The following is a 27,093-nucleotide window of genomic DNA, read 5'->3' on the forward strand; positions in this document are numbered from 1 at the left end:
AATAAATCCTAAACCACTAATTGTGGATTCAGAAGCCCACCTTCCTCCCAGGTTGGAGTCATATAAACTATGGGATGCCTGACACCAACATGTTGGGATTTCGGTCAGGGTCCATGGCACAGCAAGGGCTCAAGACTTCAAACAGGACTTCGGCTTCCCCTCCTCTCTGAGATTTCAGAGATTCCCTGCCCATCCCTGCCTCGCCTCCAGATTTGAGTAGAATCCACACTCTCCCATTTGTGACCCCATTAATTCCGTTTCGAAAATGGATTTCCCATACACAGAGCCTTCTGAAACGAATATCCAAGGCAAACGTTTTCCTAGGGGAATATTGCTCCCTCAGATTGGTGTAACGTGTGTTTTAAGAAACATGATTAAGCCCTGGCTGGTTTGGCTCAGCGGCTGGAGTGTCGGCCTGTGGACCAGAGAGTCCTGGGTTCGGTTCCCTCTAGGGGCACGTACCAAAAATAAATTAAAAAAAAAAAAAGAAACATGACTAATACCTCATTCCACCGCATCGCCTACTCAGCCTGTCTTTCCTCTGTGAGCGGTGTGTGGTGGCCTCGTGGGAGGCTCTTTGGAGAGTGGGCCCACCGTTCTTCCCACCTTCCTGCTCTGAGCCAGGGTTCCAGGTCCCACAGTGAGGAATCCAAACGACCGTGTGGGACACACAGCTGTCGACTCCACCAGGGACAATGAGAGTTAGCTACAATTTAGTTTTCAAATCATGCTTCTCCCATGTCCATGCTCAAGACGTCAGCTTGGTTTACACTCTCAGCCCTAAGCTGCCTGACCCGAGCGCCGAGGATATCAGTTTCCAACGTGCGCGCTCTGATGGCCCTGTGGTCTGACGTACGCAACCTTCGCATCTCAAACCAAACCCAAACTCAGCCTGCGCTGGACGCACTGCATGGAGTTCAGGCGTCTATAAAATTAAGCCCTGGCATTACTTTTAAAATCTGCAGTGGCAGTATTTAACAGTCTCTGAAAGAAGGATTACATAAGATTGATAGGCAAAACATGACTTTGATTTGGTTAAGAAAACATTTTGATAGAACGGGTTTTGTTCTTCATCGGTGCAAAGACACCCAGCAATTTGCCTGAGACAGGTCTCTCGGAAATCCTAAAAGGTGAAGGAAAAGAGATCTCTTAAGGGCTCCTGGATGTTGCCTGTACCAGAGTATGAAAGCTCACCCACAGGAGTGAATAGTTTTTTAAAGGGGCGGGGTTGGGGACTCCCCCAACTCCTCCAAATTTACAGAAGCAGCCTTACGGAATGGGGTGAATGTCTTTTTCAGACATCTGATCTAGGAATATCAGAAGTACCAAATGTTCCTCACGGAGTAGACACAATTTACGTGAAACGGTATGAGGAACAAAATGCAGAGTTTATTTTGCGAGTTTATTTTTTAAATAGAACTTCTCTGCTGAGTTTATTACCTTGCTATCTCCCCTTTTCAAAAATGAAAGGGCAGTTATTGGCACGGGCTCTATTTATTCATAATTGACACATTCTTAAAACACAGCCCAATCAAAAAAAGATGTGCCCTCAGGAAAATGCAGGTCAGGGGCAGACCTACCACACAGGCAAACAGAAATTTCCGCCTCCTGGCAAGCCAAGAACGTTTCCGTACATTTAGTTTCACCTTCTTGCCCTTTTCCTCACTTCCCCGTTCCTCCTCTCCCAGCATCTTCCCCACCACCAGAGCCTGTAGGCCGCGAGAGCCACAGGGCATCTTATTCTTAATTCCCTTACCTTGGACTTGGCCCAGAAACTATTTCCAGGCTCCCCTTGAGGTCATGTACTCCTCGCCTCAAAAATGCCAACCCACCACCGAGACTCCCAGGTTCCACAGCCAGGGTGCCTGGTCCCAACAGCACCAGAGCACGCCTCATGGTGTTGAGAAACAGGTTTAGTGAGAGCCACATTCATATTCTGGAACCTGGGCTTCTTCAGGACCCCACACCCCGTGCCTAGAACACACTTCTGCCTTTTGGAGGCTGAGTCCACCCTCTGAACTAGGGAACGTTTTCTGAATGGTGACTCAGCCTATTTTCTGTCTAGTATTTTCAATTCTCAACTTGCTTAGTTCCTTTTTTTTTTTTTTCAAGTCCTAAAGATGTTGCTCATAATTTTTTTGTTTCCTTTTTGGCCAGTTTGCTGGTATTTCTTTAAAAAAAAATAACAACTCTGGGGAAAATACCGCTTCCTGGTATATGAGAGAGCAAACAAAAGCTTCTCTTTTTATTTCACTAACCAGCTTTGGGCCACATTTGGGCGGAGGCAGTTAGAAGTTCACGGTGGGATGGGGACAGAATCTCGGGGCAGCAGTGAGATCTGAAAGCCTTGCTCCTCTCCTCTGTCGTCCCTGAGATAACCAACTCCCAGCCCCTGGAGGAGCTGCCATTTTCTCTGGGGTCCCAGAAGAAGACCTGGCGATAGGGCCGCCCATTGTGACCTAAACCAAAAGGCTGCCCTTTAGAAATTATATAAATGGCAAAGTCGAAGGAAGGGACCTTCTTTCTCTCCCACAATCTGCCAACTACGAGTAGATTACAAGAGACTCCCAGCTCAGGGAGATTTTTATCTGCTAAGATCTTCACAAACACTGAATTGCCTTAAAAGATGAACTGACTGAATTGAATAGATTTAAAGGTAAGATTTTTTTTTTTTTTAACTCTAAGAGGAGGAATGGGGTGAATTTGGATCTTTTTCTGGAAAGCCTACTTAAGTGAATGTTGGCCCATAAAGTGCAAAAAAAAACAAAAAAAAGTGGGATAGACTTTTTTTTACCTAACTCTACAAATTCCTAAATGTTTCCTAAACATTAATAAATAGTATAAAATAAACAAAAAATCTCAGTCCTTCCTACCTCTTGAGGGCTGCAGTTGATCTGGAAGGCTCGGCGCCCACAATCAACACTACCCACTGATACGTGGGGCAGCTCCACAGGTGGCTGCCACATCTGAGCTAAGAGAAGCCAGCAGTTCTTTTACGTGGTCAGACTATTAGAATGCTCTTAGGGAAGACAGATTGCAGGTACAGTCTTCGGTTTCAGCTTTCATAGGTCAGACTTAAATTGTCCAACATCTAAAGAGGGGAGAGGCTCGGACACACCCCTGCAGATTCATTTTGAGTGGACTGGAGTGAAGGTGGGCAGCCACCGCCTTGGGGGTCACGTTCCCTTCCAGAGAGCTGCCTGCTGAGGAGCCCGCCAGCAGCCAGGGGTGCCACCACTTTCGATTGTCTGGCCGTGGCGAAAACTATTCGGACATCACTGACGATGTCTGGAATTAGTTGGTGTCTAAATGCATGGCTTTTCTTTTTCTTCGTGTTAAGCTGGCTTCAGAAATGGACTATTATGGTCTTCTATTCTTTGAACTTTAAAGGGCCTCCCATTTCTTGATTTGGGGACTGCGTAACCCATGTGGTCCCAGAGCTCATCATTTCTTTGAGAGAGAAAAAATGAGGGAGGGGAGGGTTTTACTTTGGTTTGTATTTCTGTTTTCATCTTGCTGCTTAAGCTTTGCTGGAACAAAGGTCTATGTAAGCATCATGGAAACGACCTTATGGTCTTGCCTACTGTTTAATAAGCTCCTACAGAATATATTAGAGTTTTACATTGTTTTTCTTATAGTTTTCTTCTGAAAGAGTAAATTCGGAGGTATCCTGACAAAAACTAAAATTGTGAAAAGAGTAGGATACAAAGTATATACTGATTTATACATTTTATTCCTTAATCTCAATATAAAATACCTTATTTTCTTGATTCCAAGATGCCATCAACTGCACTATGGATTTACAGTTCTATAGGAAGTAGAAATAACCATATCAAATGCAGGCATCAATAATGCATAGTTGTTGGAGGCATCCAAAATTCAGAAAATAGTACAATATGAAAATATGGGTGTCTTAGACTTAAGACCATATGTTTTTTTTTTTAATGGAGAGATGGCTTCAGTTAACGTAGAAAGCATTTAAGCCAAGTCTTTACACAAAGAAGCATTTACTGTGATAAACTTTCACTTCATGAAGCACCATCCTCCTTATCCACAAACTCTCCCCAAGATAAACCCTTTAATTCCCTTTTTTGTTTTCTAATACATTTCCAAATGCGAGGAGCCCAGAGCTTCATAAACCTTTTCTAGCTCTTCTTTAAACATGCTTTGGCACCTATGTGTATAATTATATTGACCTGATGCGGCCACCACTGAAGACAAAGCTGGTCCCAGTTTGGCTTTCACTGCAGAAGGAGAAGAGGTGGGGGTGCTGGCGTGCACGCCGCGGGGCCGGGCCGAGGTGGGGGACGGATGCCAAGCGCCGCTGTCTTAAGCTGCAGAGGGAGCGGGACAGTTTTCCAAACGCGGTAGCGCCCCCACGTGGCAGAACGGCCGAGAGCGCGCAGAGCCAACGGCGCTGATCCGTCCCTTTTGTCTGCTCTCTCCGCACGCAGGAGCACCAGTATGTTTGACATGCGGTGTGAGGAAGAGGCTGCAGTGCAGCCGCACAGCAGGGCCCGCCAGGAGCAGCTGCAACTGATAAATAACCAGCTGCGGGAAGAGGACGACAAATGGCAAGATGTGAGTGCCGGCCAAGGCCGCGGGCAGCGGGGAGGCTGCCCAGCACCGTGGGTTAGAAGCCCTTTGGAGCAGAAAATCCAGTGGGGTGGGTAGACCTGCATTTGAAAGCCGTGCTGCGGAAGGGGGCCTCTAGGGGATTTCAAACAGTGACACAGTAAATGTGAGAATTAAAGGAAGGTTAATAAGCAACATGAAGGGCAAGGAGTGACTGACAGGAAGTGGGGAGCCAGTGGGAAGCCAGGGCAGGAGATACAGAATTGACAAGCACTGTCTCTTGAGATTATATATTTGAAATTAATAATGATGATGATGACAATGATAGTTGCAAACGTTGAAAACATGCCAGTAACAGGCACTATTCTAAGTGCCTCCTTGCATGTAGTAATTCTTTAATCCTCTTAGTAACTTAATGAGCCAGCAACTATTGTCCTCAGTTCCACAGAGGAGTCCCAGAACAGCTAAGTAACTTGCCCAAAGTCACATAGCTGGTGAGTGAGCGAGCCAGGGGAGGAAGGCTCCAGAGTCCGATGAGGGCCTGAGGCTGTCTGAGTGCTGAGACTGAAGGGCCCAGACGGGGGGAGGGCTTGAAGGCAGGGATGAGTGGAGGGAGAATAGATTATCTCATTTAATCCCCACAGAGCACTCCGAGATCGCAACTGCAAACTTGATTCGCCCACTAGTCAGAAAGGTTAACTTCTCCAAAGTCAGTTAAATGTCATAATTATGTCTACAGTAGATTGAGCACTTACTGTGTGCCTGGGACCTTATATGCACTATCTCATTTAACCCTCACAATAGGCTTGTAAGAGTAGGTGTTACTATCATCCCTGTTCTAGAGATGAAGAAGCTGGGGTGCAGAGAGGCTGGGAAACGTGCCTGTGATTCCAAAGCATGTAAGAAAGAGAGCTAGGATCATTTCCCAAGCTGCAGTCCCTGCCATCTGACTCCAGAATCCTAACTCTTCGTCATTATGCTAGAACTGCCTGTAGGATTTGTGGTGAGATACTGTATGGATCAGAAGAATTAATACATATAGAATCATCGATTCTGTGAGACACCCCTCCCAAAGCTGATTTTTCTCTGCCTTTTCTTCCTTCCCTGAGGACATTGTATAGGTTTGTGGTTAATTCTTAACATGTCAACAAGTCCACTCAATACAGAAGTCATAACTAGCAAGAAATGAAGTTTCTAGTAATCCCCTGGGATGCAGTATTTTAAAATTTGTTCATTGACATGGAATATGATCTCGCATTGCCATGTTTAAATAAATGTGCTGCCCTGCTCTGGTGGCTTCCTGCCGTTGCGGCATCCCTGTGCCAGCCGACTTCCCCCGGGTTGGGCGGGAATGCCCTCGCATGGTGCCTGGCCCAGGGTCAGTGCTCACTGAGCTCTGAAGAGTAGAGATGGAGTTATCTGCAAGCCTGAAAAAGACCTGTTTTCTCTCCACCAAATCCATCCTCACAGGACCTGGCTCGTTGGAAGAGCCGCAGAAGAAGTGCTTCTCAGGACTTAATCAAGAAAGAGGAAGAAAGGAAAAAAATGGAGAAATTAATGGCTGGAGAGGACGGGACAAGTGAACGAAGGAAAAGCATCAAAACCTACAGAGAAATTGTTCAAGAAAAGTGGGTTCTTTCTGTTGTTGTTGTTGTTGTTGTTGTTTGATGTACAGTATTATCTAGAGTGGTTTTTAAAAAAATTGTTGGCTATCACCAAACCTCTGACTTCAATATTATCCACTCCGATGCTCTACCTTGGTTCCTACCAAGTCCTGTTTGCGGTATTTGTGACTGTTGCTGACCTTGGTATTGTTTCTCTCTCCCATGCCCATGCTCTAGAGAGAGGAGAGAGAGGGAGCTGCATGAGGCCTACAAGAACGCGCGGTCCCAGGAGGAGGCAGAGGGGATCCTTCAACAGTACATCGAGAGGTTCACCATCAGCGAGGCTGTTCTGGAACGCTTGGAGATGCCAAAAATCCTGGAAAGAAGCCATTCAACAGAGCCAAACTTAACCCCCTTCCCAAACGACCCCAACCCCATGAAATACCTGCGGCAGCAGTCACTGCCTCCACCCAAATTCACTGCCACTGTGGAAACCACCATCGCTCGTACCAGCGTCCTGGATACCAGCATGTCCGCAGGCAGTGCGTCTCCAAGCAAAACTGTCACTCCCAAAGCAGTGCCTATGCTGACACCCAAGCCTTACTCCCAGCCCAAAAACTCTCAAGAGGTTCTAAAGACCTTTAAGGTAGGATGAGTTCCTTAGGGGTAGAACCAAAACTGAACTCCAGGTAGTTGATGGAAAGAAGCATCTTGCCTCAAGAAAATACAATTTTTTTTTTACTGCAAAAAAAATGCAAACAAAAGCAAAATGGTTAACATTTATAATTGTGATGTTTATATGTCTCTGAGATTTGGTTTGCAAATGGTTAGGGAGAGATGGTTCCCCTTAGTTCCTGCTGTTAATATCAATGGGCTCCAATGAGATTGATGGTTGAGCCGTTTCCATGAGCAAAGTCTGTTTTCTAATTTGTTGATATACTGGCATGTTCTCTATATTAGTGGTCACAAACCCTAGGTATCTCCAACTATCGGAGGTATTGCGAACTCTTGAAAACAAAATTTTGATTGCCTTTGTTTCAATAGAAGTGTTTACAGCTACCTCTTTTTTAGGAAGTAATTGACATTATGTCTAAAAAGATGGCAACAGTTAAAACAAAAAATACAGGGATGCAGGTTCAATTCCCAATCAGGGCACACACATGAATCAACCAAAGAATGCATAAATAAGTGGAACAATAGCCCCGGCCTGTTTGGCTCAGCGGTTAAAGCTTCAGCCTGTAGTCCAGAGAGACCTGGGTTTGGTGTCCCCTGGGGGCATGTACTTCGGTTGTGGTTTTTCCCCGGCCCTGGTTGGATCATGTGGGTGGCAGCCACTCGATGTGTCCCTTTCACATCGATGTTTCTCTCTCTTTCTCTCTTCCTCTCTCTCCCTCCCACTCTATCTGAATAAAAAATGGGAAAATGTCCTTGGGTGAGGATTAAAAAAAAAAAAAAATAGGACAACAAATTGACATCTCTCTCCTCCCTTCCTCTCTCTCTAAAATCAATTTTAAAAATTAAAAAAATATATAGAAAATACATGGAAACATGGGATGTTCTTAGCCTATGAATGAAACAGATTTTTAAAATATTTTTAAGTGGAAAGAAACTTAAAAATATATAGTCATTGTTTTTTTTACCCACGGATTTGTAAAATAATGTTCCAGAACCAGAGAACCCATGACAAGCAAACATCTTTCACTTTCTCAGATCCCAGCATTTCCCCACACAGTACCAGGAGGCGCCCATCCTTTGTCTTAAGCTCTGTTAACTACAAAGAGAAACCAGTTCCCACTGTCCCTGCACACCACATGGGTTGGTAATAGAAGACAGAGGTGGAATTCATCACTAGCAGTCGTGGACATGTGACTGTAAGGGAAGTTTGCTTAACCAAACTAATTGGGCGAGGTGATGCCTGTTGTCTTCCTATTGAATTTCAGAGGGAACCAAACCTCGCTTCCTGACTTTTGCTTAAGTAACTCTTTAAAAAATGTATCTTTAAAATCTGTGCCATAGGCTTTGATGAAACAAAAGAGAAATGTCAGTCTGTCCCATCTGGGTTGAATTGAGATGTGCGTCCCTTCGGGGCCTGGGGCTGTGTCTTTGCTGTTTGCAGCCTCGTCCTGAGAGCCTGGCATAAGTGCCCAGGACACAGCAGGCACTCAGCAAGTGTTTATTGAATAAATATGGGATTTGTCCTGAGAAGACGAGCTCTTCATCCTGCAGACTCACGCACACACAGACACGCACATGTCCCCGCAAGCTCGGCGCCCACCGGAGCCCTGCCCAGCCCTCCTGCACGGAGCCACTGTCTGCAGTGCTTTGAGAGAAAGTTTGGTGCTGAGGGGACTCCGAACAAGAGTCTGGACTACTATTTAACTTGGTGTCCAAGGCATCTGATCAGATCATATACACGTCCACTTCCTCTCATTCATATAAACAGTGAATATAATCATTTAAACAAAAGAATTAGGATAGATGACTTCACGGCAAGACTTTGGCCCAGAGAAAACCCAGCTCCTTCCTATTGTGGCAAGACGGTGTAGAGGCCTCAGGAAGAGCACTCATGCAGGGGCGGATTGAGCAACTTGAGCAGAGGCTCGCCCTTGGCCACCAGGGAGCCCTTGACGCATCATAGGCCTTGGTAGCTCTCAGCCTTATTCACAGCCCCGCCACCCAGTGGGTGGACCCACTTGTGGTCAAGGATAATATGTAAATAAACAGTTGTTACCAGATAATGCCAGGACCGAAGCTAAGGCGCGAGTGTGTGTGTGAGTGTGTGTGTGTGTGTGTGTGTGTGTGTGTGTGTGTGTGTGTGTGTGTGTGTGTGTGTGTTCTGGCGGTGGGGGCGGTAAGTGAAGCAGGAATACAGGCTCAGTTTCCTAGTACAACAGCATTAAGAGTAAAGGAAGATGAAGTGAAATGTTTTAAGTCAGTGTTGTTCAAACTGAGAGTTGCCACCTGTTCCGAGGTTATGAAATCAATTTTGTGGTTTGGAATCATTTTTTTTCTTAAATGAAGTAAAATAGAATACAATCTTTAAAATGCCTAGTACATCACACATAATAAAGGTGAATATTGTTTTACAAAGCTCTGGTTTCGGTTATATTTGTGTGTGCTTAGTTTTGATTTAAATGTCTTCCTTATGGATTACAGAGTATGCACACCATTGGCCTACGTCAGTACAGTATAACTGATATCTGGCCTTCCATTGTTCCTTTGGAAAGATTTTAGAAGGCCTAGAAATAATAACTAATATGTGCATAGTAATTAAAATGGGTCAGGCACTGTTCTAAGCTCTGGACATATAGTAATCCATAAAATTGCCATAATAGCACCGTCAAGGAGATACTAATATTGTAAATTTTGCCGATGAGGGACTGAGGGTGAAGATTGCATGGCCAGTAGACTGCAGAGCCAGAACCCGGCCTGAAGCCCGCGAACTCGGAGCCTCCCCTCGTAGTTACGTACTGCCTTTCGGGAGGCCAGACCAGCCACTCTCTCTGCTCCTCCTTTTTTGCTCACGTTGCCTTCCCTAGACATGGGTACAAAACAAAGATAGTTTAGTGTGCATGGTCTTTTTTCTTCAAAAAATGGGATTATAAAATTAACTAGAAGTGGTGATTTCCTATAACAGAGCAAGCATTAGGTTCTCTGCCATCTATGATCCTGACAAAAAAGTACCTGTTTTCCCCACTCCCACGGGATAACCTGTACAATATTTCTGATCTGAGGTGAACTACACCTAATTTATATGCTAATTTGTAAAGAATGTCCTCAAAGTTGTGGAATAACGGTCAGAACTTGAATGAAAAATTACTGGAACCCAAATATGTGGCTGTATTTCTACATAAGTTTCCTTGATTTTCTTTACTTTGAAATAAAAGCGCACCCTAGGTGAGGTGAAGGTGCAGTGTAATTCAGTGTGAAGTGGCCCGAGAAGGCGGAGTACCTTTCACAGAGACCCTCAAAGATAACATTCGTAGGAGCCTTCATTGCTAGAACCAATAGAAGCATATGAGATGTTACTCTTTGTTGGACTGTGATTATCAAATGTTATGTTTTAAGGTGATTCTGAATGTGTTACTTTGTTACAGTCTTTCTTTGGGGAATAGCGTGTCGTTTGTTCATTCTGGTTTTTACAGGTAGATGGGAAAGTCAGCATGAATGGAGAAGCGGTTCATGGTGATGAAGTGGAAAAGGAAAGAGAGTGTCCCACAGATGCACTTGCCGCCTCGTTGACCAAGTCCCAGATGTTCGAAGGTGTGGCCAGAGTGCACGGGGGCCCCGTGGAGCTGAAGCAGGACAACAATAGCATTGAGATCAACATACAGAAGCCAAACTCTGTTCCCCAAGAACTGACGGTAAGAACCAAACTTTTTTTCCTCTTTGGGATAATTCCATCGTGAAAGAATCTACTTTAAAAAATAAGTAGGTCTTGGTAACGACCATTTCTCTCGATGTGGGTTCATTTGCCAGGGCTGCCCTAACAAAGTACTACAAACTGAGCAGCTTAAACAACAGAAAGTAATGGTCCCAGAGTCCCGCTGGCTAGAAGACCAAAATCAAGGTGTTGGCAGGGTTGGTTCCTTCTCTTGGCTATGAAGGAGAGTCTGTCCCCCGCCTCCCTGCTGGCTTCCGGTGGTTGCTGGCAATCTCTGGTGTCCCTTGGCCAGTAGACGCATCACCCTGATCTCTGCCTTCATCTTCACATGGCACTGTCCTGTGTTCATGACTGTGTCCAAGTGTCCCCTTTTTCATAAGGATGCCGGTCATACTGGATTAGGGGCCCACACTGTGGACCTCATCGTAACTAATTACATCTGTAACAACCCTATTTTCAAATAATATCACATTCTGAGAGGCTAAGTAAGGGTTATGACTTCAACATATGAATTTGGAGTGGGAGGAAGCACAATTCAACTCTAACCATGGGCATAGTAGACAGTGTAATATAAATTATGAATAAGAACTTTTCCTTGTCTTCACATTATCGGTGTCTAGTGTTGTAGAAAAAGAAATAAATCTCTCAAAAACCTTTTTTCTCCTGTTTGTTCATGACCCCATCAGACTTGTTAATACAATTTGAAAATAACTGCTGCCATTGGAACCTGGCTTTCCATCCTTGATGATATGTATGAAAGGGCAGCTTTCTTCTTAATGGAGAAAACAAAACCACATTCAAAATCAAACTAATTTTTATTAGCTTAACCCCTTAAATTCAGAGCGATTAGAAGCACCATTTAAAATTGTAGGATAATTCGCCCTGGCCGGTTTGGCTCAGCGGTTAGAGCGTCGGCCTGCGGTCCTGAGAGACCCGGGTTCGGTTCCCGCTAAGGGCACGTACCTCGGTTGCAGTTTGTCCCCGGCCCTGGTCGGTTGTGCGGGTGGCAGCCACTTGATGTGTTCCTTTCACGTTGATGTTTCTCTCTCTCTCTCTGTTCCTCTCTCTCCCTCCCACTCTACCTGAACAAAAAATGGAAAAATGTCCTCGGGTGAGGATAAAAAAATAAATAAATAAAAATAAAAATAAATAAATAAATAAAATTGTAGGATAATTCAAGAACAGCAGAAAAGAAAATACAAAAGAACATTATATGTGCTGCTTTGGAGTATGAGATACCATCGGGAACATGACACATTCTTAGACTTCACACCAGAAAGGCTCGTGCTGTCACAGATGCAGCCCAGTTTCCGGGGTGCAAGCGGGGCTGTATTCAACCCCATTTGCTCTCACCAGAGGCTGATGTCTGCAGTTTTAACTTATAGCATTTAGGTTGGAATTCTGAAGGATGGGGAGAACTATCACTATTCCCCCCCAGCACCTGAGGAAAACCTGTCTCCCACTCCCAGGGCTGTTACATGACCCAGGTAGCTAAACCCACCCAGCGACAGGATATACTTTCTCTTATCTCTGGGATTTGTCTTTTGAGCAATAAAATATGTTTTCTCAGAGGGGCTGAGAAGATGTAGTTCTTCCCCACAGAGCTCAAGCCCTATGAGACTCAGACTGGAATAGACCAGAATAATCCCCTCACCATGGTAACATGTTCGCTGGTCTCCAGGAGCAGAGTTTTATGACCCAGGCAAATGCTGAACCTCTCGACCTGGAATTTCATTTGACTTTTCATGTGCATGTTACCCTCTCTGAGGAGTTCTTACAAATCATCATGAGATGAAATAATTGAATTCTGCTAGCAAGCATGGGCGCTTTACTGGTAGAGTTAACATTAACTTATGCTCTTAAATTTTTTTAAAAATATGTCTTTATTAATTTTAGAGAAAGAGGAAGGGAGAGGGAGAGGGAAACATTGATCAGCTGCCTCCTGCACACCCCCTACTGGGGACTGAGCCCACAACCCGGGCACGTGCCCTGACCAGGAATTGAACCGGCAACCTTTTTGGTGCATTGGATGACGCCCAGCCAAGTGAGCCACACCAGCCAGGGTGACTTATGCTCTCAAATTTAAATTAGAAGCTTCCAAAATTAATTAGACATTAGAGTGTTGGAATTGCTTTTCTGGAACAATTAATCATTCTGTTCTTATTTCTCTTTTGCCCCACTTACTGATACGCACGTTCTAAGTCCCTTCACACACCTTTTCCATTCCTCAGGTGGGTCACTCAGTCTCCCAGGTCGCAGGCCCTTTGCACACATTGTTGAGCACAGCCCTCTCTCCCTGTACTTGGGAAAAGCGACAGTGTAGGTGCCACACTTGTCCCACAACGCCTGCCACCCCACAGAGACACACAGGGCTCGCCCAGGCCCAGCAGATTCCTTCTGAGAGCAGGTCCTCAGGGCTCCGTGGACAGGCAGGAGCTCTCCACCTCTCACCAGCTCCGCCCTCTGACCATTTTGTTGTTTGAATTTGGAGGAAACCCTGCCGGGGCTGAATGGGTTGTATACCTGACAGAAGTTAAAGGAATAAGTAAAGAGAGCAGATGGTATAAGGCCCAAACTTCCTAAAGCAGCTGCTTAATCTCTCTTGTTCTAAGCTTTTAACCCTTTAGGGGGAAAGCTTTACCCGCCCTGTATGGAGACCTATAGCAGTAAGTACAGGACTCCTAAAACAGAAGAAGGGGGTTGGTGTTTGTTTATCTTTAGAGTAGTAAAAGCTCCCTTAAAAATGTGCTCATTCTCATCCAGCTGGTGTGGCTCAGTGGTTGAGTGTCGACCCATACACCGAGAGGTCACAGATTCCCGGTCAGGACACATGTCCAGGTTGTGGACCAAATCCCCAGGGGGGGGCATGCAGGAGGCAGCCAATCGATGTTCTCTCTCATCGATGTTTCTATCTCGCTCTCCCTCTCTCTCTAAGATTAATAAAGAAAAATAAATATGCTCATTCTCAATAATGAAAATTTTCTTATTTTTACAATGATCAAAATAAAAAGAAAATCGCCTGTTCTCTTTCAACGCAAGGCATTCTCCATTTCGATCACAGTTGTGCTGCTAAGTTCCCTAACGGCCAAGGGAAGGTGGATCGAAAGGTTTCACACTGACTCCGTAGCCCCCCAAATCATCTTATTTTAAGACAAGCAAAATTAGGTGATCCGGAAAAACTCAGGTTATTTCAGAATTCATACAGTGTAATGAGGAAAACCCGACCAACACGTGGCCTCGTGAACTTTCGCCGGAAGCCGGCCTGATGACCCCGGGGACCCGGGAGGCAAGTCCCAACTAAGGCACAACCTGCCCATCTCCCGTGTGTGTCTTCCTGGGGAAAACTGCCTCGTTTGGAGTAATTTCCAGTTTAATAAACTCTAGTGGTCCCAAAGGTCATTTATTTACCCGTCTCTAGTCTGTTTAGGCCCTAAAATGAACTGCGGCAGGGACTCCTTTCTTACGGTCGGGTAGATGGCTGCCCGCACGTGTACAAGCCCAGCTGTCGGCTGTACCCGGCACTGTGGCTCATGGCTACGACGCTTCATACTGGTGTACAACTGTACACCAGCAGTTTCCCATCCAGAGTGTGTTATCCCCAAAGTCATTCCTAAAGGGTCTCTTTTCCAATCAACCTGCTCCTCGTACTTCCTTCTCCATATTCCAAGAAAAGCATTTCTTGACGATGTTCCAGCCAGGGTGTTCTTATCGATGTAACTGGTGATGGCAAAATACGGTGACAGCTTAAAAGGTGGGGCTGCCCTTCGGAGCCTCCCCGGGCTTGATACCAGCTCGGACCTGATGAGCTGTTTCTCATTCATTCTGTGGGGCTGTCAAAGGAATAGTGTTCTTCTTTTTAAATAGTGTCTTTCTTCCAAAAACTGCGTTCCTAACAGATACACTTTTTACAGAGGAGTAGCCTCACCCACCACCAAAATGTCACAGTTCCTTCAGGGTGAGCTGGGACTGCAGAGGGTGCGGCAGCAGTCGGCAGAGAGGGCGCCCTGGCCCGAGACCGCGGTGGGACAGGAGGAGGCTGGAGCGTCAGCCTCGTGTGCCGACACTTCTGTGCAACATTATGTCATCTCTTCAGTGTCCTTCTGTCTCACCTTTCTCATTGGAAACTCTTGAGACCACAGCTCTCTCGCTTTAGAAATAGATCCTAAATTAAGTTAGGCTTGCTATTATTAGTATTTTTTTACACTCGGCTATATCTACTGATACCAGCAACTCCAGGTCATCCTCCAGTGAATCATCTCTAAGTAATGAGGCTGGGACGGCAGCGACCCTGCCAGTGTAACCTGTTCACTGGTGAGCATGAATTAAGGACCTACTCCGTGCCCCGTTTTTGAAATAGAAAAAGAAACTCATAAACTTCCTGGGAAAGCAATTAGAAAAGTATATAAAACCACATCTAATTCAGTGCCAGGTAATAGGGTCAAAAGACTAGAAGGGATGTAAGATTGCAAAGAACAGTAAGATCATTATAGGTTGAGGTTCGCTGGGGAGTCTTGTGTGGGATATGGATTTTGAAACTTGGCTTCAAGTGCAGGACTTGCAGTGAAATGGAGGAGGGAAGCAGGCTAGTCCACATGTTGGGAATGTTCCCATATTTCCACATTTCACACGTTGGGCGTAGCAGAACCAAAGGCTTGGGCAGTGGTGAGGAGCCCACAAGAGGGGGTCACAGGGCTGCAAGGTCATGAGGGTGACCAGATGCTGTACACTCCAAGCAGAGGGACAGGTTTCCCGTCTCCTCCTGGTTATCTCTGAGACAGTTCCCAGTGGAAACCTAGTACTTTTTTTTTTAAATATTGGCTTCTTTAAAGAAATCATGTCATAGCACAAATACAGATGTCTAGAACCCAGGTTTGGAAGGGAATTTGGAAGCTCTTCTAATCTGAAAACTAATTTATTTTGTTCGGTGACCTACAGAAAGATGATTTATGTCTCCCTCAAAGCTGTCCCAGTGTGTTCTTGGTCCACTCTATGTTATATTTGTATTTGAATCTCTTCTTTCCTTGATGACCCTTTCTTAAGGTACTGCATGCACTAGGTCAAAGATCAAACCCCACCTGGGCAAGTTAAACTGTCTGAGCCTCAGTTTACATGTAAAATAAAGATGATGACATATGCATCCAACAATTATTGTAAGAATTCATATATATGGAGCATGGAACATGATATTAAGGTGACCTGTAGACAGAGGTACCCTTAAGTTATTTTTAATATTGTCATACAACAAATGAGAGAAAGTTACACTGTATTTTTCAAAAGCCCCCCAAAAAAGGATTGATAGGTGTAAAGTTTTTTGCGTTAAAGATCGTCAAAATTACCATCGTGGACAGGTGTGAATTTTATACAGATGAGAGGACTTGTCATCTTCCAGCTCTGCTTGTCAGTCATTCCAGTGTAAATCTGACACCCATGCAGAGGTGAACAGCTTTTCCAGAAGATGATTGCCCTTGCAGAGGCTCCCATGGGTCTTCCCACAGCTCCTTTTGCTTCTCTTATTATTCGCTTCCTCCCAATTCTGGATTCCCTCTGCCACCTCGACCCCCAGGCTCCCCGCCCATTGATCTCTCTCTGCCTCAGGCATTGACCCGCTCCCTCTTACGGACTCATCCCAAATGATGCCCTGAGCCTCCCTGCTGGCCAGGTCTTCCCTCCAGGATTTTGGCCATTCTCCCTGATCAACCAAAGGCTGAACTCAGCAATTAGATGCTTCATCTGCTTTTCTCAAACTAAGTAACTAGGTCTGTTTTTTCCACCTTGATAAAGACCCCGGCCTTCCTCTTGAAAACCCAGTACTTTCCTAATGTCTCCTGATCCGGGAAAGCAGACCAGCAGATCTTTTCTGAAACGTGTCGTGTTGCAGTGAGGGCAGCCCGAAGGCATTTGCGTAGGTGCTGTTTTCCTTACAGCTGAGACCCACTGCGCATTCCTTCTGGATGTCAAATGTCAGCAGATGTTTCTTTAGAAGCTGTTTTTCTCCCTCTACTCCTCGTCAGAGTGTTAGATTGAATGCTCCTTAAGTCCTTAAAGATCTTTAGGTACAGGGGTGTTTACAGACTTTGCAAAAGTATACATCAGGGACCAAAAACCCAACTCGGCCCACCTTACCTGGATCCAAGCCTCGTGTTGTTGGTTGGAGAAGTTTAAGGCAAAAGGAAAAAGCTTTGGGAATGGAGAGGCTGATTGTTCACGTAGATCCTCTTTGTCCAGTGAAAACAGACATCTATTTGGAGGTGTAAAAGCAAAAGGGGAACGCATGCGTGGTGGATATGGCACCTGGGTCATGGTGCCAAGACGTAAGTAGGCTGATTTTCCAGGCTTGTGTCCAGATGAGGTATTCAAGACTGGAGCCAGGAAGCCACTCAGAGTCACAGAGTAGTAGCTCCACAGAGGACCTGGGACATCACATCTTCTGACCCATAAGGTTACATGATCAGTCCACGTTCTCATAGTTCCTCTGTCCGGGAAATGGGACCCACGCCCTAAGTCTCGGCGATTCTTGGTCTCCTGCTTCTTATTTCCAATGCATTCTTCAGAGTCGCTCTTTGGGCCAGTCCACCAATAAGAGTCTTGTTAAAATAAGCAGCAAGATGCCTGGTAGATTTTGTGGCTAGACCTTGTCCCTCTCAAGCCAGGAAACTGCCACCTCCCACCCGTGGCCTCGGAGTGAAGCCTGGCATCAGAGCCCGTTTGGATCGTGTCCTCAGCCCAGGGGAAGCCAACTCCTGGCTTCGGCCCCTGTAACTTTTCTGTGCTCTCATTCATTGGTGTCCAGGGATCTGTTTTATTTACTTGTTTTCATTCTCGAGCAGGGAAGGCCTCTCCTCTGTTTAGCAGTAACCAAAGGAAAGTTTGGGTCAGAAAGTGACTTTTCCAGCACAGCCGGTTTGTTTCAGGCAAATCTCGGAGTCTATCAGGACTGGTTAAAACTGCCAATTTTGGACTCTTTGCCTGTGAAATAATGATGTGAGTACAGAAGTAACAAACCTTCAAAATAGAGTATCCAGACACAAACTCGTTAAACTGGCTTTGGGGATTTCCCTCGGCTGTATACAGTCTATAGATATTGCAGAATACAGAACATTATAAAGGAAATATGAAGTATCTATTACTCCAGCCACTCAGAAATTAACACTAAGATTTTTTTTAAATGTGTATCTTTCTCTTTTTCTCAGTGCATATAAACTATTTTGTAAATGGGCTCACGCTATTCAAATTGTATTGTGGCTTGCTTTTTCTCTTCATTTATCTTGAATATTTTGCTAGTAATCGTCTGATTTTGATGACTAGTATGCATTTAAACTAAGCTTGAGAGTACACATTCATAATGCATATGGCATTTGCTAGCCTGACATGGATTATGTATCTGCTCTGTGCCAGATACTATGGTGGGCCACTGTGGCCCTCCCCATCCCACCCCCGGACTGATTCGAAAGCCCTAAGATGGAGTGATGGCTGGGGGCAGCCTGGTCTCTAGCTGCCCAGGGAAGTGGAGATTTAGCTCAATTGCCTCCTGAAAGATTCCAGAGGGTTCTCATCTTTTGCAGAAAATGGCTGAGATGTAGAGTGGAAAGAATGCAGGAGGATGGATGACAAGGAAAGGGGATGGAAAAGGCACTTTGAATCATGTCAGCAGTAAATTTGGGACCCTCAGGTGCTAGATTGCTTCTTACCAAGCAAAACCTTGAAATCCCTAAGGACGGCTTGAAAGTGGGTGTGGCTTTCAGCCCGATGACGGGGCATTTCGGCTACCAGCTTAGGGCAGGGTTCCCACCTCCCCCTCCTACCAGCCGTGTGACCCAGGGTAAGTCACTTAGCTCCTGGGCCTCAGTTTCCTCACCTGTATAAAGGGATCATATTGGTGCATACCTTATAAGCTTGCTTTGACAATTAAGTGAGATAATCCATGTCAAGCAACCCAATAAGGCTGACATATGGTAAATGCAGGAACTATTGATGGTGGCTATAGTAACCCCAGCATGTAACCTTGAAAGCATCTAAGGGAAGATAAATTGGGTCATCTGGGAGCTCAGTATTTGAGTGTTGAGGCATATAGAAATGCATTCAAGTATGTGAGAATTCTCGAAAGTGGAAGTTCTCCATTAGTTTCACCTAAGTAAAATATTGCTGGAATGTGATGTACTAGTAAAATAATTCTCAGTGAAGTCTTGCTTGATGATTTTTGTCTACTTTGCATTATCAATGATGTCTAAAGGACATGAGTAGTCTTATTTCATTGATTCTAGGGGTACACTTTCCACATTTCAGCATCTCTAAATCAGGATGTCTTATAAGCAACAGTGTGTCATATTGAACAGTGTGTTTTCTTTCTTAGTAGTACCTAACATAATACAACTTAAAATTCATGGCATCTGAGATTCAATCAAATATGTCCATTTTTTGTTCATTTGGGGGCAGGGAAGGCTTTGGCCCAATTTTTTGTCATTATTTAATTTCTAGTGATTAGAAACACCAGCATTCTCAAGCGCATCATTCATCAATATTTAACTGCAAATTTGTTTCCCAACCTCAGATAGTTTTCTATAATCTAATCTATTTGGCGGGAGGAGAGGCTAAAAATCAGTATTTCTGACAGTATTTTATATATTAATATCATAAAACAAAAAATACTATCATATATTAAAATTTCCATGTATGTGGGGGTGAGCACTTTAATTCATAAAACCCAACTTACTCTTTTGTAATGCTCAACTGATCGATCATCAAATGCTACTATCATATCAGTCATTAATATAACAATGTAAACATATATACACACTATATATATATATATATCTCACAAATGTAATAAGAGAGTCTTCAGTTTATTTATTTTCCCATTATTTCACTCATTAAATCTCTTAAAAGGATTCAAGTCAGGCTTGTTGATACATTAGAAAGTTACAAAATTCATTAAATAATATAAATGCAGTGCTTATTTCCTGCCTAGAGTTTTTAAAGTACATTTTAATGTAATATTATGTTCTTCCAGAATTGATACATGGTTATACATCATTTAAAAATGCCCATCTAATTATGAAGATTTTAAAACCACCTCATCCTCCAAAAGAAAAGGCACTTCTTTGCCACTAGATGTTGTTGTAAAATCTTCTAGAAGCTTGAAAAACATCTTAAAGTTGTGCAATTTTATACTTAAAAAATTTGCAAATAATTATTTTAACAGTGATTTTTTCCCTAGATCTTTCATTGTGGTAAAATACACAACAGCATTTACTGTCCTCCCCACTTGAAGTGTGCGTTCAGTGGTATTAGGTGCGTTCATACTGTTGTGCGACCATCACCACCATCCGTCTCCACAACTCTTTTCATCTTGCAAACTGAAACTCTCTACCCTTAAAATATCGCCTTAGCCAGTTTGGCTCAGCAGTTGGAATGTTGTCCAGCAGACCAAAAGGTCTCGGATTCGATTCCCGGTTGACGGTGCCAATACCTGGGTTGCGGGTTCTGTCTTTGGCCCCGGTAAGGGTTGTGTGGGAGGCGACCAATCGATGTGTCTGTCTCACATTGCTGTGTCTCTCTCTCTCTCTCTCTCTCTCTCTCTCTCTCTCTCTCTCTCTCTCTCTCTCTCTCCCTCCCTCCCTCCCTCCCTCCCTCCCTCCTTCCCTCCATTCCTTCCCCTCTATCTGGGAATCAATGGAAAAATATCCTCAGGTGACGATTAACAAACAATAATAACTCCATGGACCCTTCCTCCAGACCCTGACAGTGGCCTTTCTACTTTTTTCCCTCCCCTTTCTTCCCATGCCTCAGGCTCTGGTAACTACTGTTCTACTCTCTATTATTAGGAGTTTGGCTTTTTTAATTTTTAATTTTATAGATTCTACATTTAACTGAGATCAAGCAATGTTTGTCTTTTTGTGCCTGGCTTATGTTCTTCAGCTTCATTTATGTTGTCACAAATGGCAGGATTTCCTTTTTTAAGGCTCAATAATATTCCATTGTGTGTGTATAGTATATATGTATATTTGTGTGTAGAGACGAATGATACAGTTCATGTAATATTAATATTTATATGTAGTATATAAGTATTATGTATGTATAAAATATATAAATTACATGTGTATATACATAAATAATATGTATATTTATATCTATATAGCTCACATTTTCTTTATGCATCCTTCAGCATTTAGTTTGTTTCCACATCTTGGCTCTGTGAATAGTGCTGCAATGAACATGGGTGTGCAGATATCTCTTGAGTTACTGATTTTATTTCCTTTGTATATATTCCCAGAAGTGGGATAGCTGGATCATAAAATAGTTCTATTTTTAATTTTTTGAGGACCCTCCGTACTGTTTTCCATAATGGCTGTACCGATTTACATCCCCATCATGAATATACAGGCTTCCTTCTCCACATCCTCACCAGTACTTGATATTTGTTAATTTTCTGATAATACTCATTCCTAACAGGTATGAGGTGGTATCTCATTGCGGTTTTGATTTCTCTGATGATGAATGATGTTGAGCATCTTTTCATATACTTTGGCCATTTGTGTATTTTCTTTGGAAAAATGTCTATTCCAGTCCTTTGCCATTTTTTATTTAGGTTATTTTATTTTTTTGCTATTGAATTCTGAGAGTTTCTTATATATTTTGGATATCAACCCCTTATCAAACATATGATTTGCCAATATTTTATACTATTCTGTAGACTGCCTTTTCATTTTGTTGACTGTTTTCTTTGCTATGCAGAAACTTTTTAGTTTGATGTAATCCCATTTGTTTATTTTTGCTTTTGGTGTCAAATCCAAAAATAATTTCCAAGATCAATACTGAGGAGTTTCCCCATTTTTTTCTAGGAGTTTTAGGTCTTACATTTAAGTTTTTACTTCATTTAAACACTGATTATTATTATTATTATTATTATTATTATTATTATTTTGGTATGGGGTAACATAAGAGCCCAATTTTATTCTTTTGCCTGTGGATATTCAGTTTCCCCAGCACCATTTATAAAGAAACGATGCTCTACCCTTTTGTATTCTTGCTGCCTTTGTCAAAAATAATTAACTGTAAAAGTGTGGGTTGATTTCTGGGCTCTCTGTTCTGTTCCATTGAGCTATGTGTCTCTTTTTATACCAGTACCATACTGTTTTGATTACTGTAGCTTGATAGTATAGTTTGAAGTCAGGAAGTGTGATGTCCCCAGCTTTGTTTTTCTTGCTCAAGATTGCTTTATCTATTTGGGGTCTTTTGTAGTTTTAGGGTGTGTTTTTTCTAATTCTGTGAAAAATACCATTGGAATTTTTATAGGGATTGGGATTGCACTGAATCTGTAGATTGTTTGAGTAGCTTGGCTATTTTAACAATATTAATTTGTCCAACCCATGAATACAATGTATCTTTCCATTTATTCATGTTTTCTTCAATTTCTTTCATCAATGTTTTATAGTTTCAGTGTACAGATTCTTCCACCACCCTTGTTAATTTTTTCCTAAGTATTTTATTCTTTTTGACACTATTGTAAATGGTATTGTTTTCTTAATTTCTTTTTCAGTTATTCATATGTTGATTTTATATTCTGCAACTTAATTCACTTACTTGTTTTAATGGGGTTTTTTGTTTTTGATGCAGTCTTTTTGGGGTTTTCTACATATAAGATCATGTCATCTGCAAACAGAAACAATTTTACTTTTTCCTTTCCAGTTTGGATGACTTTTATTTCTTTTTCTTGCCTAATTGCTCTTGATGGGACTTCCCATACTATGTTGAATAGAAGTTGTGAGAATAGGCACCCTTGTCTTGTTCCTGATTTTAAAGGAAAAGCTGTCATCTTTTCATCATTAAGTATGATGTTGGTTGTGAACTTATAATGTTTAGGTACATTCTTCTAAACCTAATGTTTTGAGGTACATTTATAATTCGTTACAAGTTTTTACATGAAAAGATGTTGAATTTTGTCAAATGCCTTTTCTGCATCTATTGAGATGATCAGATAATTTTTATCTTTCATTCTATTAATATAACATTTGTTGATTTGTATATGTTGCCATTCTTTTGTCCTTGCATAAAGTTTTATTTTTTTTTTAATAATTTAATGACCATTTCCACTAGTGCATTAAATTTAAAGGCTTTTATTTTGGTTACTTGAAAGGCACATTTTGATTTGTGGGTAAAATGTATATACTTTTGAGAGATCAATACATCCATAGTTCTTTGAGATTGCATGGAGATATTTCATAAAGTATTTAATAATGCCTTTTCTGAAACCAATTTTAGTCTAAATCTTAAAATCTTTTAAAATTTATAAAATATTTCATGCACACTTTAAAATTCAACTGTAGCCCTTTATAATAAAACACAATTACTAGCAAACACAATAGTCATTAACTTGTTCTCTTTGATTGTTGAGATATATTTTAGTGAGTATTTAATTCAATTTTTATTTACTTTTATTAAGCAAATGCTATAATAGCAATGGGAGAATTTTGGAATTCACTCTGGATCAACTGGCTCCCAAATAAAGATCATGTAAAATTACATTGATTTTGTTTTGTTTCTTATTACAGAAGCCATATGTGGTCATTGTAGAACATTTTGGAATACAGAAAATATATTTAAAAATAAGAAAAAGTCATTCAAAATTTAAGCACATTAAAAATAAACACAACATTTTAATATATTTCTTTATTATCTTTTTATATATGTATTAACAGGAATATTGTGTATTCACATAGCATATATAAAATCATATATGTAGGCATCATATGTATATACAACTTACATTTTTAACTTAACAATCGATAATAAATATTTTCATATATTGTTAACTATTGTTCAACACCCTTTTATGATTGCATGATAATTCATTCAACCATTCCCTAATTGTTGGACATTTAGGTTGTTCCAAATTCTTTTAATGTTACAAATTCCATTAAGCATAAAACTAATACAGTTGAGGTACTACTGAGAGAGACGAACATTATGGTGATGTGCCAAGTGAATTAGACAGCAAGATCCAAACCAGAGAAACCCCTAGCTGTAAAAACGGAAAGGAAGAGATGGATATGAAAACTATTGTGTTAGAACCTTGGCAGGACTTGGCTAATGATGGACAGACACTCATAAGATGTGAGTTAAGAAACACTTCAAAGTTTAATTTGTGTGATGGGGAAAATTAATGCCATAAATAGAAATCATCCAATTTGAAAGAAAGGCTTGTTGGAGGGTAACATTTACTGGTTGAGTGTGAGCCATTTACCATGACAATGATGGTAGGGCAGCTGAACTGTGGATCCTAAGGATTAGAGATGAAAGTGCAAGTCATAAATGGATAAAAAACATAATGGTGAACCCATTGGAATAACTGATACATTTGAGGGTGATTCAGCACAGTTGGAGGGAAAAAGCTGAAGCTTTTAGGAGTTACCATATTTGTATGAAAAGAAAAGAAATAAGAACCAGTAAGAGGAAAGTCAAGGGAGAGCAAGAGAGAGGAGGGGGTGGGGCAGAGGGGGGAGAGAGAGAGAATGAGAAAATGAGAACGCAGGTATAGAGTTGCAGGAAGGAAGAGCACATCAAGAATAAATTCCACAGTGGAAGAGCCACAGGCATCTATGCTGAAGACAAGCTACTGAGAAGTTAATTGGAATCTTAACAAAAACTGTTTCTCCCCACTGGTGATATGACCCCAGTCCAACCTTAGAGGCATCTGGGAGCAGGTGGGTGGTAACTAGGATTTTGAAAAGTGGGTGGTGAAGGGAAGGAGGAAGGGGTGAGCCTCTGCGGGGGTCAGAGGGGCAGTGGGGTGGGCAGCGGGAGTGGGTGCCCTCCGCTGTGCTGTGCCCTCCCCCCAGCAAAGCCACCAGAAAGCCTAGGAAACAGAAAAGAATGAATTCATGTAGCCATTTCACCCTGTTGGCCTAATATTACCATTTGAAAAAAAGAAAGAAAGAAATGCTCTACCTTTTAGAACCTTCAAAGGGATTACTTATTCAAGTGGGGAAAAAAATCTTTTTTTCAGGCAACCACGGAGGAAATGGAACCAAACAGCCAAGAAGATGAGAATGATGGTGAAGAACCACAAGAAGGAAATACAGAACTTGCCTCATCAGGTTTGTTTCCTAACAGACTGGTTTTAGGGTAAATCATGATAACTCTTAAGATATAATGGAAATAGAGTCAAGAATTTCTCCTAAATGAGCGACAGAGGTAATCAGATGCTAAAACTGGTGGGGCTGTGCTGCCACCTAGAGGCTTCTTGGGGAAATTCTAACTATGATTTATCTGGCTGTAAACACCTTGTTTGGTTTGGTTTTTTGAAAGTGCATCATAAGCCAGTCAGAGAAAGACAAGTACCATATGATTTCACTCATATGTGGAATTTAATGAACAAAGTGAACTACCAAGCGAAATAGAGACAGATATACATAGAGAGCAGGCAGACAGCTCTGGTAGTGGTGGAGTGGAGGGAGGTAAGGGAGGCGTGGAGGGACTGGGCAAAGGAAAAAAGAGAGAAAGAGAACTCATGGACATGGACAACAGTGTGCTGATTGTGGGGGGAAGGTGGGTGCGTGGAGGTGGAGGAGGGCATAGAGAGGATAAATGGTGATAGAAATAAAATAAATTTTTTAAAAAGAAAGTATATCTCCATCCTCATAAATAAGATTATATTGCCCCAAATGAATAAAGATAAAAACTGAAGGTCACATTTTGCCCAGTTGGTGTGGCACAATGGATTGAGTGTCGTCACATAGACTGAGAGTTCTGGGTTCAATTCCTGGTCAGGGCACTGGCTTGGTCCTCAGTAGGGAGCGAGCAGGAGGCAGCTGATCAATGTATTTTTCTCACATTGATGTTTCTTTCTCTCTCTCCTTTCCTCTCTCTCTCTCTTAAAAAAATCAATAAATAAACATATTTTTTAAAAATGAAGGTCATATTTTAACACACAGTAACAGCAGTAGATAAGACACAGATAAAAATATATATCATAAAAATAGACACTGAGCCCTGGCCGGTTTGGCTCAGTGGTTGGAGCGTCAGCCTACGGACCAGAGAGTCCCGGCTCGGTTCCTGCTAGGGGCACGTACCACACACACACACACACACACACACATACACACACAAATAGACACTGAAATAATAAAGCTGGTGAATAGTTTGAAAGAAGAAAGTCATGCTACAAATATGGACAGTGAGCATGAATAGAAACCCAGTGTTTTTATTGGGTTTTATTCCTGAATTAATGTTTTCCAATATTTATAACACATTTCTTATTTTGATAAACATTAAAGCCTGTCACCCTCTTCTAATTCCAAATGATTTTTAAGTGGCATGTTAGAATAAATTAAATATCATTACTAAAAATTTCAAACTAGATTACACCCCCTCATTTTGATAGGCCCCCTCAGGTAGTGACTTTTCCACCCACTCTAGAGTGTACCTAATTCTCTGTATTCCAAAGAAGACTGTTTTCATTGCATTGCGTATCCCGTGCAGTCTTGGACACATTCCAGTTATGAAAATGTGATGATAAAAAGGAACTTTGAAATACAAAAGGAAGAGTCAGGCTGCCACTCGGTCCTTCGGGTGGAAATTATCTGGAGATGTTTGTCCACCTAACCCACCTATCATAATACTATGTGTCACCATTTCGTCTTGTGTAATGTTATTTCTATGTAAACTCTGGCTCTTATTAAGAACTTCAGTGTTTCATAGTGGGATTCCTTGATGTGGTTTATATTGCTCGGTTTTTTTATAATGTCGTGGAAGAGCCTAGAGAATCTGGCACCTTCGGCTCTTCACGTCTCCTCACACAGTAATTCAACTTCGTTTCTGAACGTGACCCGTTTCAGAGCCACAGCATTTCACCACAACGGTGACTCGCGCCAGCCCGACCGTGGCCTTGGTCGCGTTCCCCTCCAGCGCCCCGCTGACGAACCATGTGCCGGAAGAAAAAGGCCAGAAGAAACCGGGAGCTGAGCTGAGCGGGAAGGTGGAGTTGGTGCTGTCACAAAAGGTGAATCGCGCAGTGGGCCACGCCGTTCGGTGTCCGTCAGCGCGGCTGCGTGTGGCCGCTGGCTGCTGTCACGCTTGCTCAGAATGGGACATTTTCCCTGCTCTTCTTTTTTCTATCTTCAATCTGTGTTTTTTCTGAATACAAATATATTACGTGTTCCTTGTCAGTAATTTAAGTACAAATAGATAGCTATGGAGGCCCGCATAGGCCACTGTAACACAATACCGTAGAGTGAGTGGCTTATAAACAACAGAAATTAATTTCTCGGAGCTCTGGAGGCTGGAAGGTCCGAGATCAAGACAGATTGGTGTCTGGTGAGAACCCACTGCCTGGTTTACAGATGGACATCTTCTCACTGTGTGCTCACTGCACAGAGGGGGAGGGCGCTCGCTGGGCCCTCATTCATCCGGGCACTAATCCCATTCACAGGTTCTGCCCTCATAACCTAATCACCTACCAAAGCCCCGATTCCATCGTGCTGGGGGTTAGGAGTCCAAGATGCAAATTTTAGGGGGCACAAACATTCAGTCTAT

The 27,093-nt window shown here is 42.6% G+C and overlaps 1 protein-coding gene across 16 annotated transcripts in view; it reads left to right on the forward strand.

The window, feature by feature from the left end:
- Positions 1–27,093, forward strand: part of LIMCH1 (LIM and calponin homology domains 1) — a 201,090-nt gene that overhangs the window by 139,042 nt on the left and 34,955 nt on the right. For all 16 annotated transcript variants that reach the window (XM_036252741.1, XM_036252793.1, XM_036252732.1 and 13 more), the window contains 6 exons: positions 4,455–4,581; positions 6,046–6,203; positions 6,417–6,825; positions 10,325–10,543; positions 24,566–24,656; positions 26,397–26,560. In XM_036252741.1, coding sequence (XP_036108634.1) covers positions 4,455–4,581; positions 6,046–6,203; positions 6,417–6,825; positions 10,325–10,543; positions 24,566–24,656; positions 26,397–26,560 — 1,168 coding nt within the window. The remainder of the gene's footprint in view (positions 1–4,454; positions 4,582–6,045; positions 6,204–6,416; positions 6,826–10,324; positions 10,544–24,565; positions 24,657–26,396; positions 26,561–27,093) is intronic.

Source organism: Molossus molossus, unplaced genomic scaffold, assembly GCF_014108415.1.
Source record: "Molossus molossus isolate mMolMol1 unplaced genomic scaffold, mMolMol1.p scaffold_m16_p_1, whole genome shotgun sequence".
Lineage (NCBI taxonomy): Eukaryota > Metazoa > Chordata > Mammalia > Chiroptera > Molossidae > Molossus > Molossus molossus.